Raw genomic sequence first — 14,282 nt, forward strand, 5'->3', positions numbered from 1 at the left:
ATAAACCTTATCATACAGTAAAATGGACACAGTAGTAGCTTTGAAACTAAGAAAAAGAAATTTGTAATTCATGTACTCAATTTATTCTATCAGATGAAGTGGCTGAGTACATGAAAGCTTATGCTAGAAATTTCTTCCTAAGTCTCAAAGGTGCTATTGTGTTGTTGTTGTTGTTTTGTCTTCTATGGTAAAACAGATTAACATAGCTATATCTTTGAATACCTATCTTAAAATGGCTATTGTCTTTGTGAATAATTGGGAAATGGCCATAAGCAGTGCCCTTACTAGTAGGAATTGGCCACAATCCTGTATGTAAGCATAGCATAGTAGTTCCACATATGAACCTGTGCTAGGCTGAGCCATATGCCACCTCTAGACTTACCATACGTTCTTTGGAGCCCCTTACTTACATGTCTATATGCTACTAACATGATGCCAGCCATTATGTGGGAGCTAAGGAGACATAGGGCATATCTATATAAGCCATTGGCAGTTATTACCCCCTGCCTGCATGCAACCCTATCCATATGGGGCCAAAGGCTTTAACTTTAAACTGTCTACATATGGGAAGAGCAGTCTCAAATAAATCTGGGACAGTCCTTTAATCTTTTTTTTAAAGTCTACATTTGGTCCAGATCTTCCCAGAAAAATCAATAACAATCCAGAGTGACACCAGGCAGCTGTTTATAAAGTCATATGCAAGTAGTTCCTCCTAGCAGTGGCATCCCTGCACAGGGTGTCATCTGGGGTGGGGGCAAGGCTTCTGGGGGATGGGGTTTCTGGGGATGGCACATGCATAATTTCTCTCTCCCTCCATATCACCCTGTCCTTTTCCTGATGAGGAAAAGGAAAATATGATGCAGAGGGGAGAGCGTGCAGGGAAACACAGTGGGGAGGGCGCAGGGAGGGAGCACAGAAATTGAGCGTGCATGGGGACAGCATGTGGGTGAGTACACACAGGAGGAGAGCATGGGGGAGGGCACCCAGTATGGCCCATACCAACACTCAACAGAGAAAAGGCAGAATTACTCAACACTTTCTTTGCCTCAGTCTTCTCAGAAAAGGCAAAGGGAGCTCAACCTGAGGATAATGGAGCAGAGGATAGAATAGGGGAATTTCAGCACAAAATAAGTAAAGAGATAGTACAGGAATACCTGTTTAACCTAAATGAATTTAAGTCTCCAGGACCAGATGAGCTACATCCAAGGGTATTAAAAGAACTGGCAAATGTAATATTGGAGCCATTGGCAATAATCTTTGAAAACTCCTGGAGAACAGGAGAAGTCCCAGCAGACTGGAGGAGGGCAAACGTTGTCCCCATCTTCAAAAAGAGGAAGAAAGAGGATCCCAACAATTATCGTTCAGTTAGTCTGACATCAATACCAGGAAAGATTCTAGAGCAAATCATTAACCAGAGAATCTGTGAACATCTAGAAGGCAATGCCATAATCACAAAAAGTCAACATGGGTTTCAGAGAAACAAGTAATGCCAGACAAATCTAATCTCTTTCTTTGATAAAATTACCAACTTGGTAGATGAAGGGAAATGCTGTGAATATAGCATATCTTGATTTCAGTAAGGCCTTTGACAAAGTTCCCCATGTCATTCTTGCAAACAAGCTTGTAAAATGTGGGCTAGACAAGGCAACTGTTAAGTGGATTTGTAACTGGTTGACCGGACGAACGCAAAGGGTGCTCAACAATGGCACCTTTTCATCCTGGAGAGAAGTGACCAGTGGGGTCCCACAGGGCTCTGTCCTGGGCCCAGTACTGTTCAACATCTTTATCAATGACTTGGAGGAAAAAATTGGGGGAATACTTATCAAATATGCAGATGACACCAAATTAGGAGGACTAGCTAATACTCCAGAGGACAGGATCACAATTCAAAATGACCTGAATAGACTAGAAAGCTGGGCCACAGCTAACAGAACGAACTTCAACAGGGAGAAATGTAAGGTACTGCACTTAGGGCGAAAAAATGAAATGCACTGATATAGGACGGGGGACACCTGGCTTAAGGAGACAACATGTGAAAGGGATCTAGGAGTCCAAGTAGACCACAAGTTGAACATGAGTCAACAGTGCGATGCGGCAGCTAACAAGGCCAATGCGATTTTAGGCTGCATCAATAGAAGTATAGTGTCTAGATCAAGGGAAGTAATAGTGCCACTATATTCTGCTCTGGTCAGGCCCCACCTGGAATATTGTGTCCAGTTCTGGGCACCACAATTCAAAAAGGACATTGAGAAACTGGAGCGTGTCCAAAGGAGGGTGACTAAAATGGTGAAAGGTCTGGAAACCATGCCCTATGAGGAACACCTTAGGGAGCTGGGTATGTTTAGCCTGGAGAAAAGAAGGTTAAGAGGTGATATGATAGCCCTGTTTAAATATTTGAAGGGATGTCATATTGAGGAGGGAGCAAGCTTGTTTTCTGCTGCTCCAGAGACTAGGACCCGGAGCAATGGATGCAAGCTAAAGGAAAAGAGATTCCACCTCAACATTAGGAGGAATTTCCTGACAGTAAGGGCTGTTTGGCAGTGGAACACACTTCCTAAGAGTGTAGTGGAGTCTCCATCCTTGGAGGTCTTCAAACGGAGGCTGGATGGCCATCTGTCGGGGATGCTTTGATCTGGATTTCCTGCATGGCAGGGGGTTGGACTGGATGGCCCTTGCGGTCTCTTCCAACTCTATGATTCTATGATTCTAACACATCTCCCTAGTCACAGCCATGTGATTGAAGCTGTGCATCACATTGTTGACCTCAGAGTGATTTGTGCCAGCAGTGGTTACAAGCAGCACAGAAGGATGCTATGTAGACAGCCGCTTAGTATTACTCTTATGCAGGTAATGGGGGGGGGGGGGGAGGGAATTCAGGCCAACCTCAGAGTCTGAATACTCCTGAAATGGCCCAGAAGCTTCTGGCCAGTGTAGACCCTCCCAGAGATGGCCTACACAGATCTGAAAAGGCTATTACCTGCCTTTAATATCATCATACAGCTCCAACCAATTCTGATAGCAGCCACCACCCAATTGGAGGTTGAAGCTATTCTCGGCAAGATGTCCAACAGAATACATGCAGATAAGATCAATTTCCTGCTTGCCTCTCAGACTTGGATCCCTTTACACACTACACTGTTATGGTGCTGTGATTCCACTTTACCTGCCATGGCACTATCCTATGGAAACCTGGGGCTTGTAATTTTGTGAGGCACTAGAGTGCTTCAGCTGAGAATTATCTCCTAAACTGCAAATCCTAGAGTGCTATATGATATTGCTGTCAGAATTACAATGCTAGCCAAGCAGTATAATTCCGTAGAGTGAAAACATTTCTGCTAAAGTTTCCTGCTAAACATTCCCCACTGCTCTAGGGTATGTTCAGAAAGAGGACAGTTTCAGGTGGACTAAATCAGAATGGCTGATTTCTAGGCAGTGGTGTCACTAGGGGAGTGTAGAGGGTGCGGCTCACATTGGGTGACACACAAAAGAGGAGTGATATCCAGTCAGGCCAGCCTGGATTATGCTATTGAGTCTTGCCTCTGCCACATTTCTCACGAGGAGGCCTCTTTTTTCCACAGCAGAGAACACATCCTTTTGGCCACTGCCACTGCCCCCCCCCCCCCAGCAATCCACCCGCACTGGGTGACAGCATGGGTGGGGAAGCCACTGCTTCTAGGAAATCTTTAGACACCCAGTTTGAGGAAAAAAATTCTTCCATCATGAAAGAAGCTTACATATTTTCCCTACCTTCTCACTTTAATAACCTGTAAGGATTTCTTTTGGTGTCATCTTTACTGACTTATCCTTTGCAAAGGGGTCCAAATATATGTTTATTCCTTCCTTCCTTCCTTCCTTCTTTTCAAAGACATCTTCCCATCTCGCTACAGCCTTGTTGGCTCTACTCACCTTCTGATCTGGAAAAGCTTGTTTGGAAGAGTGACCTCATGACATCTTCTCCAGAACTTTTATTGAAGAACTGGAAAATGGGGAAGCTACAGTCTGCCAAAGAGTTTATTGTAGAATAGAAGACATGACATTCACACATTTCTCAGTTACTTTTTTATTTGAAATGAGCTCAAGCACCCAAACTGTGCTCACAAGAAGTTAACCAATATTTTTTCCTATTTAAAAAGATTTTCAAAAGCCATTTCTTCTGCATCATATCCAATAAGAATAATTTTTAAAAAGGAGACAGATATCAGAAGAAAATGTTGGCTCCACAGTAGTTGATTCCTACATTGATCCTGCAAGAACAAAAGGATACTTGGGCCCAAAACAGACAGGCTGAAAGGGGCGTGGTGGCGCAATACTAGGGTTCTGGACTGTGCAGCAACCGCACGGTCTGGAACCCTAGTATGTAATGGCAGAGGCCTGATGGCGGCAGCATGTCCACATGGGCACCGCTATCTTGACGTAAGGGATATGAAGCATCCACATGTCACGGCGCGTCCGTTACGTCATGAGTGTGCCATTGGCACACTTGTGATGTCTGCCCAGTGACCGAAAAAGAACCTGTTTTTTCCGGGTTCTTTTTACTCTAGAGGGACGCTGCACAGTTTGGTGGCTGTGGCATCCTTGCAGAGGGAAACAGGCTGCTGCCAGGCCGTCCTTTTCAGGTGGTCTGTACTGGGCCTTGGATAATTATGGCCAATTTGAATGCCTCTGTCTTTCTGACTATTAAAACATACAGCAGAGACAAGAGAAATCACAACCAAACATAAAATAAGTATCTCCCCCCCCCCCAAGCTTGCATAGATACTATTGATAGTTTCTGATATGTAGTGGAGAGCTGAATACACCAGCAAACAATTTGAATGGCTATGAACAACCCTTTAGGTTTGGAAGTTGTAGCACTAAGCAGTTTTTATGCATCCCAGCCAGGGATGAGCAACTGAAATGAAGATGAGGTGAATTCCCCCCCCCCCCCGAAAATGTAAAAAGAAGAATATTTGAATAATCTTTTAATTTTTTTTAAAAAAGTAATATCTTACTTTTTTAAAAAAATCTGGGGACTCACATTCTTCTCCCACTGATCTTCACCCCACTCACCCCATCTCTTCAGTGTTTTAAAGAAAAGCAAGTGAACATCAAAGCCCATTTTTGACCAAAGTCAGATGTTTGGGGAGTCATGGTGACATCCTCAACTTAATGTAGTCCAGATACCACATACCCCTTAGTGGCACCCCTGTCTACAGCTAGAACCGTCTATGTTACTATAAATCTTCAAGCAGTGGTCCTGATCAGTACATTCTTGATGTGCAGGCTCCTAGATGTATTTCTCAAATGGTTCTCAAATGAAAGCTATTGATTTTTTGGACTTCAGCCTTTCTGATTTCTATCCTGAATATAGTACTGAAAGATGTTATTACAATATCATTTGTCAAGTAAAAATAACTGAAGCAGTGGTGTAGCTAGACAATTAATTCATCAAGGGAAAACAGAACACCTCTCAGCTTAGAATGGAATTTGAACTGGAGTTGTCAGGAACCCCAGCCTAGGCCTCATGCAACACTTAGTACATCTGTGACTACCTTATCCTCTTTTGAAAGAAAGCCAGATTTAAGATTTATGGATAAAATTGAAGCGTCTTTCCCAATGCATTGATATGCAGCCCTAACAATTTTCACCCATGGGATCCAAAAACAACAAGTCTACTAACTACATTAAAAATGCTGCAATATGACACCTCTTTTCAGGGGTGGTTTCCCCCCCCCCCCTTGTGTGAATTAAGACTAAAGGGCTTAGTGGTTTGTGTAAGTGAGAGTTCTCTCTCTTTTCTTCTCCTCAGATTGCCTAACATGACAGACTCACCTTCCATCAGACAGTGTTCTGTGCTGTCAGTAAATGGCTAGGGATAGTGCATCTTTAATCAATGGAACAGAGAAGAGGAGGGGAGGAGAGGAGGACTGAGCAAAATGGAATAAGAAAAGAGCAAAGCTTGACTTAGATTGATCGTATCGTTTCAGCCAGTTCTGCAGACTGTACACCTCAATCCAACACCGACACTAAATAACAAGCAATCTCCAAGATTATCAATAGGCAGTGGAGTGCAGTGTCTGGATACAGACTTTATCAGATAGAGACCTGAAGATTAACCTCTTGCCCCCCTAATCGGGATTGTGCTAGTAGACCATTTATTACTATGCTTAGGTGAAGCAGAGTGGAAGGGAGAGGGGGTCAGATGGCTCCAAAAAAAAAAAAAAGCACATTAATTCAGTGCTTAGCCAGTCAAACATTGCAACAGGCTGTTTTGTCTTGAACAAAATATACGGGGATTTTGTTATATTGGTTTCTTTATGCAATACTTAAACAATGGGTCTAGTTTTATTTTAATGCCAATCTGGAGCCATATGACTCAGCCGTATTGTCTAATTAAGCCAACCAGTAAATGAATTTTAGAAAGGACTCCCAACTTGGTGGCTTAATTGAGCCTGGAACCACAGATCAGGGCTCTGCTGTATTGTGGAATGGAATTTTAATCATAATGGATCCCTCTCAGAGTTTCTTCCTTTCTCTGCCTCCTAACAACCTGAATTTGGCATGGTTCTCTTCACCTTTAACCCTTTGGAGCTAAAAATAATATCCTCTTGGAACCAGTCAAAATAAAAGAAAGTCAGCTGAACTGAAGGTGTTTAATTAGCAGTGGTGAGATGGAGATGGAGATGGGATCAGCAATCATATTTTATAGCATTCTCTCCAGATATGAGCCAAATGTCTGATGAAGAATTCAGGTTGGTGTGCATTGTAAGAGAAACAAAGGATTTACTGTATATCAAAGACTCAAAGACTAGCTTGAGCTGGGAACATTCACAAAACACCTATTTTTGGGGATCTCAGGTGAAATAAGAACTGGGGAGAAGTATTGTTCTGCCTCTTGCTTCAAATCATTCAGGATCCAAGTTTACCTAAACCCTTCTGAAATTATATTTGAAACCGCCTCTTCACTGCCACTTGATTCATCCCAGTTCCTATGCTATCATCCAGTCTGGTGGATAGAGAGAATAATAGACTCATAGAATCAAAAAGTTGGAAGATACTACAAGGGCCATCCAGTTCAACCCCCTGCCATTCAGGAACTCACAATCAAGGCATAACAGATGGCCATCCAGCCTCTGTTTAAAGACTTCCAGGGAGGGAGACTCCACTACACTCTAAGGGAGTGTGTTCCACTGTTGAACAGCCCTTACTATCAGAAAGTTCCTCCTAATGTTGAGGTGGAATATCTTTTCCTGTAGCTTGCATCCATTGTTCTGGGGCAGCAGAAAACAAGCTTGCTCCCTCCTCAATGTGACATCCCTTCAAATATTTAAACAGGGCTCTCATATCTTAGCCTTCTTTTCTCCAGGCTTGGGCCTGACCTATTTAAGGAATCGCCTTCTTCCATACAATCCGCCCTATGTACTCAGATCCTGTGGGAGGAACCTGTTGCAATCCGTAAAGATCAGATTGACAGATTGATTTTATGGAATGGCCTACTGGATGAGATCTGTCAAATTACCAACCTAGATAGCTTTAAGAAAGCTGTCAAAACGGATCTCTTCCGGTAGGCCTTCCAGAAATAGCACCCGGCCATGTAAAGATCCCCCCATATATATATATATATATATATATATATATATATATATATATATAAATGATGATTCTGCCCACCATTGTTGTATTATTGTATCATTGTTTTTAGATGTTATTGTTTGTAATTTTAATTGTTAGAACTGTTTAATCCTTTTTAAGGGGGGTTGTATGTATTGTTATATCATTTTAATGTTGTACACCGCTTTGATTGATTTAACAAAAAGCGGGATATAAATAAAAGGTTTTTATTATTATTATTAAACATCTCCAGCTCCCTAAGCTGTTCCTCATAGGGCATGGTTTTCAGATCCTTCACCATTTTAGTCGCCCTCCTTTGGACACACTTCAGTTTCTCAACATCCTTTTTGAATTGTGGTGACCAGAACTGGACACAATATTCCAGGTGGGGCCTGACCAAAGCAGAATAGGGTGACACTATTACCTCTCTTGATCTAGAGATTATACTTCTATTGATGCAGCCTAACATTTCATTGGCCTTTTTAGCTGCCACATTGCACTGTTGACTCATGTTCAACTTGTGGTCTACTTGGACTCCTAGATACCTTTCACGTGTAGTTCAGCCAGGTGTCCCCATCCGGTATCTTTGCATTACATTTTTCCGCCCTAAGTGCAGTACAGTTGGCCCTTCCCTTACAGGGGGGATCCATTCTGGACCCAACTGCTTAAGGGAAATACCGCGTAAAGTCAAGTCCCATTAGAAACAATGAGGCTCGTTCCAGTGGTGCGCATCCGGTGCGCTGCTGGATGCTCACCCCATTGTTTCTTCTAGGGTGCAGGAGAAGCCCTTCTGGTACAGCTCTCAGCATACGTTGGAAGCCGTGTATAGCATGGCCGCGTATGACGCGGGCATGCTGTACCTTACATTTTTCTGTGTTGAATTTCATTTTGTTAGCTTTGGCCCAGCTTTCAAGTCTATTCAGATCATTTTGAATTTTGAGCCTGTCCTCTGGGGTATTAGCTACTTCTAATGATGACCAAGCAGATGAGAGGTCAGATCATTTTCTACCTGGTAATCTTGTGCTCTACCTGACACACCTCATGAGACTGCTGTGCACTTGAAACTGGGTAAACCCAACTATGGTGAGATCCCAAGTGCTGAATATTTCATCTTAGTACTAGGAAATAGTGCTAGTACTGCCAGCATTAGCAGTAACATACATTCCTTGTCTTTACCCCTGTCTTGTCATTAAATGGAGATTATAAGTATATTTAAATATATAACTATAGCACTTTAATACTGCTTTAACAATCATGGCTCTGACAGAATCTTGAGATTTGTAGTTTGGAGAGATACTTATAGTTATCTTCTAGACAGCTCTAGAACTATAGCAAATAATAATAAGTACTTCAGCAAATTATTAACCCCAGGATTCCATAAAACAAAACCATGGCAGTTAAAGTACAGTGGGGCCTTGCCATCCGTGAGGGTCTTATTCCTCTGCCCCCACCACAGATGGAATAAACACTGGAGCTGAAGCCCATATTAGTCAATGAGCAGTACTGTGCACATGCTCACATCAGCATGCCCATGAGTACATGCCCCATATTGGCTAATATGGGGAGAGGTGATCTGTGGGAGCTCCAATATGTGTATGGCTAACCTGCCAATGTGACCTGCCCACTATAGTATCAAGGTACACACTATAATTTTTTTTTATAAGAAAAATGTATTGAAAGTTTACTATCTTCATTTTGTATGTGTATGCACACATACAAATAGACACACACATGCATACACCTACACACACAACCACACACACACACACACACACTCAAATCATTCCTGACTTATGGGACCCTTATCGTGGAGTTTTCCTGGCAAGATTTGTTCAGAGTGGGTTCACTATTGCTTTCCTCTGAGGGTAAGAGAATGTGTCTTGCCAAAGGTCACCCTGTAGATTTCCACAGCTGAGCAGTGATTCAAAGCCTGGTCTCCTAGGGGTCAAACAGAAATGCAGGAAAGAGAGGCCCAAAGCTGCTTCTTCTGAGACCCTACTGACTACATTTCCCACTCCCAAGGTGGCCTGCATTCACATGCCATGACCGCACAGTGTAGCATAAAGCCACACTGATGGGTAATAGTATTTTTAAAATCCCCCCACCACCACCATTCATGCTCATTGCAGAGTGCCAGTGACTGCCTGACACTTAGTTGCTCTCCCCACTAGGATGGCTGCCCCCTTTGATCATGGACACACTAGCACCTGCAACCCTCCACTGGGATCAGTAAAACATTGGCAATGCACATTCATGCCCCCCTATATGTTCCCATCACCCCCTTCACTCCATGCCCCCTCTTGGACTGTCTGGTTTCTGTATGTGTATTTTATATCCATTGGAGGTGTTACACTTTCCCTTTATTGCATTGCCACCCTGACTACTGGCTCTGTCCTTTTTAAATGCTCACCTGCACTGGTGCATTTATATAATACTTTAGGGTTAGGGTTAGGATGGAGTGCTCCTTTGGGACAGGTCTCACATCAAGGTGTGTATATGTAGGGTCAAAGATGTGCACTTTCTGGGATAGAGCAGTTTATTTCTGCTTCTTTTCAGTCTGACCTTTTCTTCCTTAGAGCGGTCATGGTGTGGTTTCCATCCACATTGGAGGCATGTATAATCTAAACACCACACCCTTAAAGCAACCTGAAAACACTTCTTTTGGTCCATCTGTTTGAGACCTTTGAGTCCTAGTCCAACACTCAGACCACTACACCACACTGCCTGTGTTATATACATTGCTAGAAATGGATTTAACTGAAATGTATTTGATTATACTGGCAGGAAAGTATACTGGAGGAGTATTCCAATCTTCAATTACTTTCTTTCTTTCTTTCTTTCTTTCTTTCTTTCTTTCTTTCTTTCTTTCTTGTTGTGATTTTATGCTTCAAGAACAGAAAAGAACTAGAAGGAAAGCAAGTTGTTACACATTTTCTTTCACACAATAGGCTGGCAATACTCTGGCACAATTTATACATGAGATTGAAATGTGAAATTCTCCATTTGAATGAATGCAGTCATGTTCATTTTGCTGTCTCATCAACAGAATTCAGGCTGAAATCTCCCTAGAGTTTTCTCTAGGCAGCTGAGAGGATCTCTAATTGAATCTGAAACTAGGTTTGTAGGCAAAATGCAACTAGCCTCCCAGCACGCAACATCACTGATGCCTTTAAAGCAACAGACTGAGTAGAGAGCAAGACAGGAGACAAATACATTTGTGTATGCATGGACAAGGTATTTTCCATGTATTATCATTACTATTATGCCAGTTTGAAATACAGGGAGAGAATTTCCAGAACAAAGTCAAAGTAACGGTAGAAAATAAAAGGTGGGACACAGTCTAGCCACCTACTTCATATTGTGCATTGAAATAATAATAATAATAATAATAATAATAATAATAATAATAAGCAGCTATCCATGTGGATAGCTTATTATTTTAACAGGTTAAAATACAACACATATTAATTAAAAACACAGGTTGCTATAGAAAAATAAAACAATAAAACAGATAGCCCTACCAAAGGCTTACAATCTAGTACAGTGATGGCGAACCTATGACACGCGTGGCTGTTTGGGGTGACACGCGCGGAGGCCTCCTCCCCAAACGCACCACCCTCCTCCTCCCCGGCAGCATGCCTGGGCCAGTGGCAGCGCGCGCTTGTCCGCCCAATGGCAGAACAGCGCGGGAAGAGGAGCAGGGGCGGGGCTACCCAAGAGCGCCAAGAAGGAGAAGGAGGACGAGGAGGACGAGGACGTGGAAAGGTGAGTCAGTGGCCATTTTAGGTCTTCCTTGAGGCTTTTTTTAAGAGCGGCGGCGACAGGGAGGACGGGGCCTGGCCCCGTTCTCCCTGTTGCCGTCGCTGAGGAAGAGCTGGGTGTAGTCTGGAGGCCCCTGGGCCTCCAGGCTGCACCCAGCTCTTTAAGAGCGGCAGTGACAGGGAGGACGGGGCCAGGCCCCATTCTCCCTGTCGCCGCTGCTGAGGAAGAGCCGGGTGTAGGCTGGAGGCCCCTTTTGGAATACATTCCCAATATGTATTTTTCCCAAGTGCCTTTTCTTTGTGTTTTTGGTGCTTTTAATGCTAATAAGTCTGCCTTCTTTTAACAAAGATAGTGATGATAGTGATGACCTCCTTCCTTGGACGTCTTCAAGCAGAGGCTGGATGCCCATCTGTCGGGGATGCTTTGATTGTGATTTCCTGCATGGCAGAATGGGGTTGGACTGGATGGCCCTTGTGGTCTCTTCCAACTCTATGATTCTATGATGCCGAAATGTGCTGTTGTGTGTGTTTTGTCTGTAGGCCTGAACTCCAGCACAGAGAGTCTACTCCTGGGACTTGTGGTTACGGCCACACCTCAGCAGGGAACAGCGGAGTGCCGGGGGGGACCTGTGAGCGCCATTAGCAGCAACTATTGGGGTGCCATGGACTTGTAATTGCCCACAATAACTGAGATAAGTGAGGGGGAGGCTGTGTTAGGCTAGTTAACCCCTAATTGGCTAACAAGCTATCTATAACTCTATCTGCTGTCACTGGCCCACTGATGGAGCAGCCAAAAAATAAAAAACAAAGGTTAAGTAAAGGGAGTGGTAGTAGCAGTGGCCGACCCTTTCAAGAGACATGGAGCGAGATGTATGGTATTATAGACAAAAATGGCAGATCATTTTGCGTTCTATGTACTGAAACGGTAGTAAGCAGAACGTGGAATATAAATAGACATTTTGAAACTAATCATTCCCAGCTTTTGCAAAAAAGTGAGGATGAAAGGAAGGAATACATTTCCAGGAAGCTACACCTTTATAAGAGCCAATCTAACTCCATCCTTAAATTTATAAAAGGCAGTACAAATTTAACATCTGCAAGTTTGAGCATTGCTCACTCCATAGCTCAGCATGCAAAAGCACTTAATGAGGGAGAATTTATTAAAGAAACTCTCCTAAGATGTGCACCAGTTCTATTTCACGATATGCAGAATAAAGATGCAATTATTAAGAGAATATCTGAGTTACCACTCAGTAGAAATATCATAAAGACCGAATAATGAGACTGAACACAAACGTACAACATCAATTACAGAGAGACATAAGGAATTGTAAATATTTTTCCATCTGTCTTGATGAAACTACTGATGTCATGTCACATGCTCAGTTGGCCATTATTGGTCGATATTCTGATAGTCACACGATGAGAGAAGAGTTGATAAAGTTAGTATCAGTGCCAACAAGTACATCAGGAAGCAAAATATGTAAGGTTGTTATGCAAACATTCTGTGACCTAAGCATTGATATCTCTAAAGTTGTGTCAGTGACGACAGATGGTGCCCCAAACATGGTGGGGAAAAAAGTTGGATTTGTGAAATTGTTTACAGAAGCTATTGGACATCCGATTGTGCCTTTTCATTGTATTATCCATCAGGAGGCTTTATGTGCCAAGGCAGGATTCACTGACTTAAATGACTTAATGTCAGTTGTTACAAAAATAGTTAATTTAATAGCTGCTCGCCCCCTTCACAAGCGAGAATTTTCAGCACTTTTACTGGAGGTTGATTCCACCTACAGTGGACTGCTGATGTACAATAATGTAAGATGGCTGAGTTGAGGCAAGGTTCTTGAGCGCCTTGTGGAGTGCTTTGAAGAAATAAAGGTATTTCTTGAAGATAAGGATCTGGGAAACTTTCCTCAGCTCAATGATGATAAGTGGGTCAACACCCTGATGATTTTACAGATCTCTCTGTTCATGTTAATGAATTGAACTTAAAGTTACAAGTTTTTGGCAAAAGTATTGATGTTATGTTTGGACACATAAAAGCTTTTGAAAATAAAGTAAAAATTTTCAAGCGAGATGTAGAAACTAAAACCTATAAGTATTTTCCTCGAGTACAAAAGCATTTTGAGAAGGCCAGTGCAGCTGTACGAAATGAAGTGGAACTCTTGCATATAAAGTACCAGCATGTTTTAGACTCGTTACTTGACCAGTTTACTGATAGATTTAGTCAATTTAGAAGCCTAGAACAGACCATGAGAATAATTAAGTATCCTGATGTAGTAGTCTACAATAGTTTGGAATTAAATGGTTTCCAATGGATGCAAATAGATGATTTGGAGATGCAGCTTGCAGAATTTCAAAACAGCATCTGGGCTCAGGTGTTTGTCGACTTGAGGTCAAAGCTTGAGAATCTGGAAAGGGGCCACTTGGAGAATCAAGATGAGTGCCACTATGAACAGGAACTTTGGAGTGCCTGGAACAGAGTACCAGACACTTTTGGCACCCTGAAAAATATAGCAACTGCTTTACTCACAATTTTTCCTTCTACGTACTTTTGTGAGACCTTATTCTCAGCATTAAATAATATCAAAACCAACAAAAGAAACAGATTGACAGATGAGGTTAGTAGCGCTTGCTTGGGCCTGAAGTGTACAAAATACCAACCTTCAATTGAAGATTTAGCCAATGAAATTCAGCAACAAAAAAGTCACTAATAGGCAGGTTAGTTAAAGAATTCGCCCTCCCCCTCACTTATCTCAGTTCACGGCACCCCAAACAAGTTCAATAATATCAAGGGCAACATACGAAATTGACAGATTGATGAACAAAGAAGTTACTAAGCAGGTATGTTAAATAATTTGTTTTTGGTTTATTAAATACAATTATATATTGCAATTATACATTTTTGTAGTTTGAACTATAAATTGT

General features: G+C 42.4%; 1 protein-coding gene across 1 annotated transcript; it reads left to right on the plus strand.

The window, feature by feature from the left end:
- The first annotated feature begins 12,773 nt into the window (after nucleotides 1-12,773).
- LOC149315742 (general transcription factor II-I repeat domain-containing protein 2A-like) lies at nucleotides 12,774-14,068 on the plus strand. The gene is made up of 2 exons (XM_089513337.1): nucleotides 12,774-13,169; nucleotides 13,349-14,068. Exons 1-2 carry the CDS (start codon nucleotides 12,774-12,776, stop codon nucleotides 14,066-14,068), a joined length of 1,116 nt encoding a protein of 371 aa, XP_089369463.1.
- The last annotated feature ends 214 nt before the right edge of the window (nucleotides 14,069-14,282 follow it).

The sequence above is a fragment of the Sceloporus occidentalis genome, unplaced genomic scaffold, assembly GCF_023333645.1.
Source record: "Sceloporus occidentalis isolate IW3139 unplaced genomic scaffold, rSceOcc1.0.p SCAF_3, whole genome shotgun sequence".
Lineage (NCBI taxonomy): Eukaryota > Metazoa > Chordata > Lepidosauria > Squamata > Phrynosomatidae > Sceloporus > Sceloporus occidentalis.

Coding starts and splice junctions, on each gene's coding strand:
- LOC149315742 (XM_089513337.1), top strand. CDS start 12,774: ATGAGAGAAGAGTTGATAAAGTTAGTATCAGTGCCAACAAGTACATCA. Junction 13,170..13,348: donor GACTGCTGATGTACAATAAT/GTAAGATGGCTG, acceptor TTGAACTTAAAG/TTACAAGTTTTTGGCAAAAG.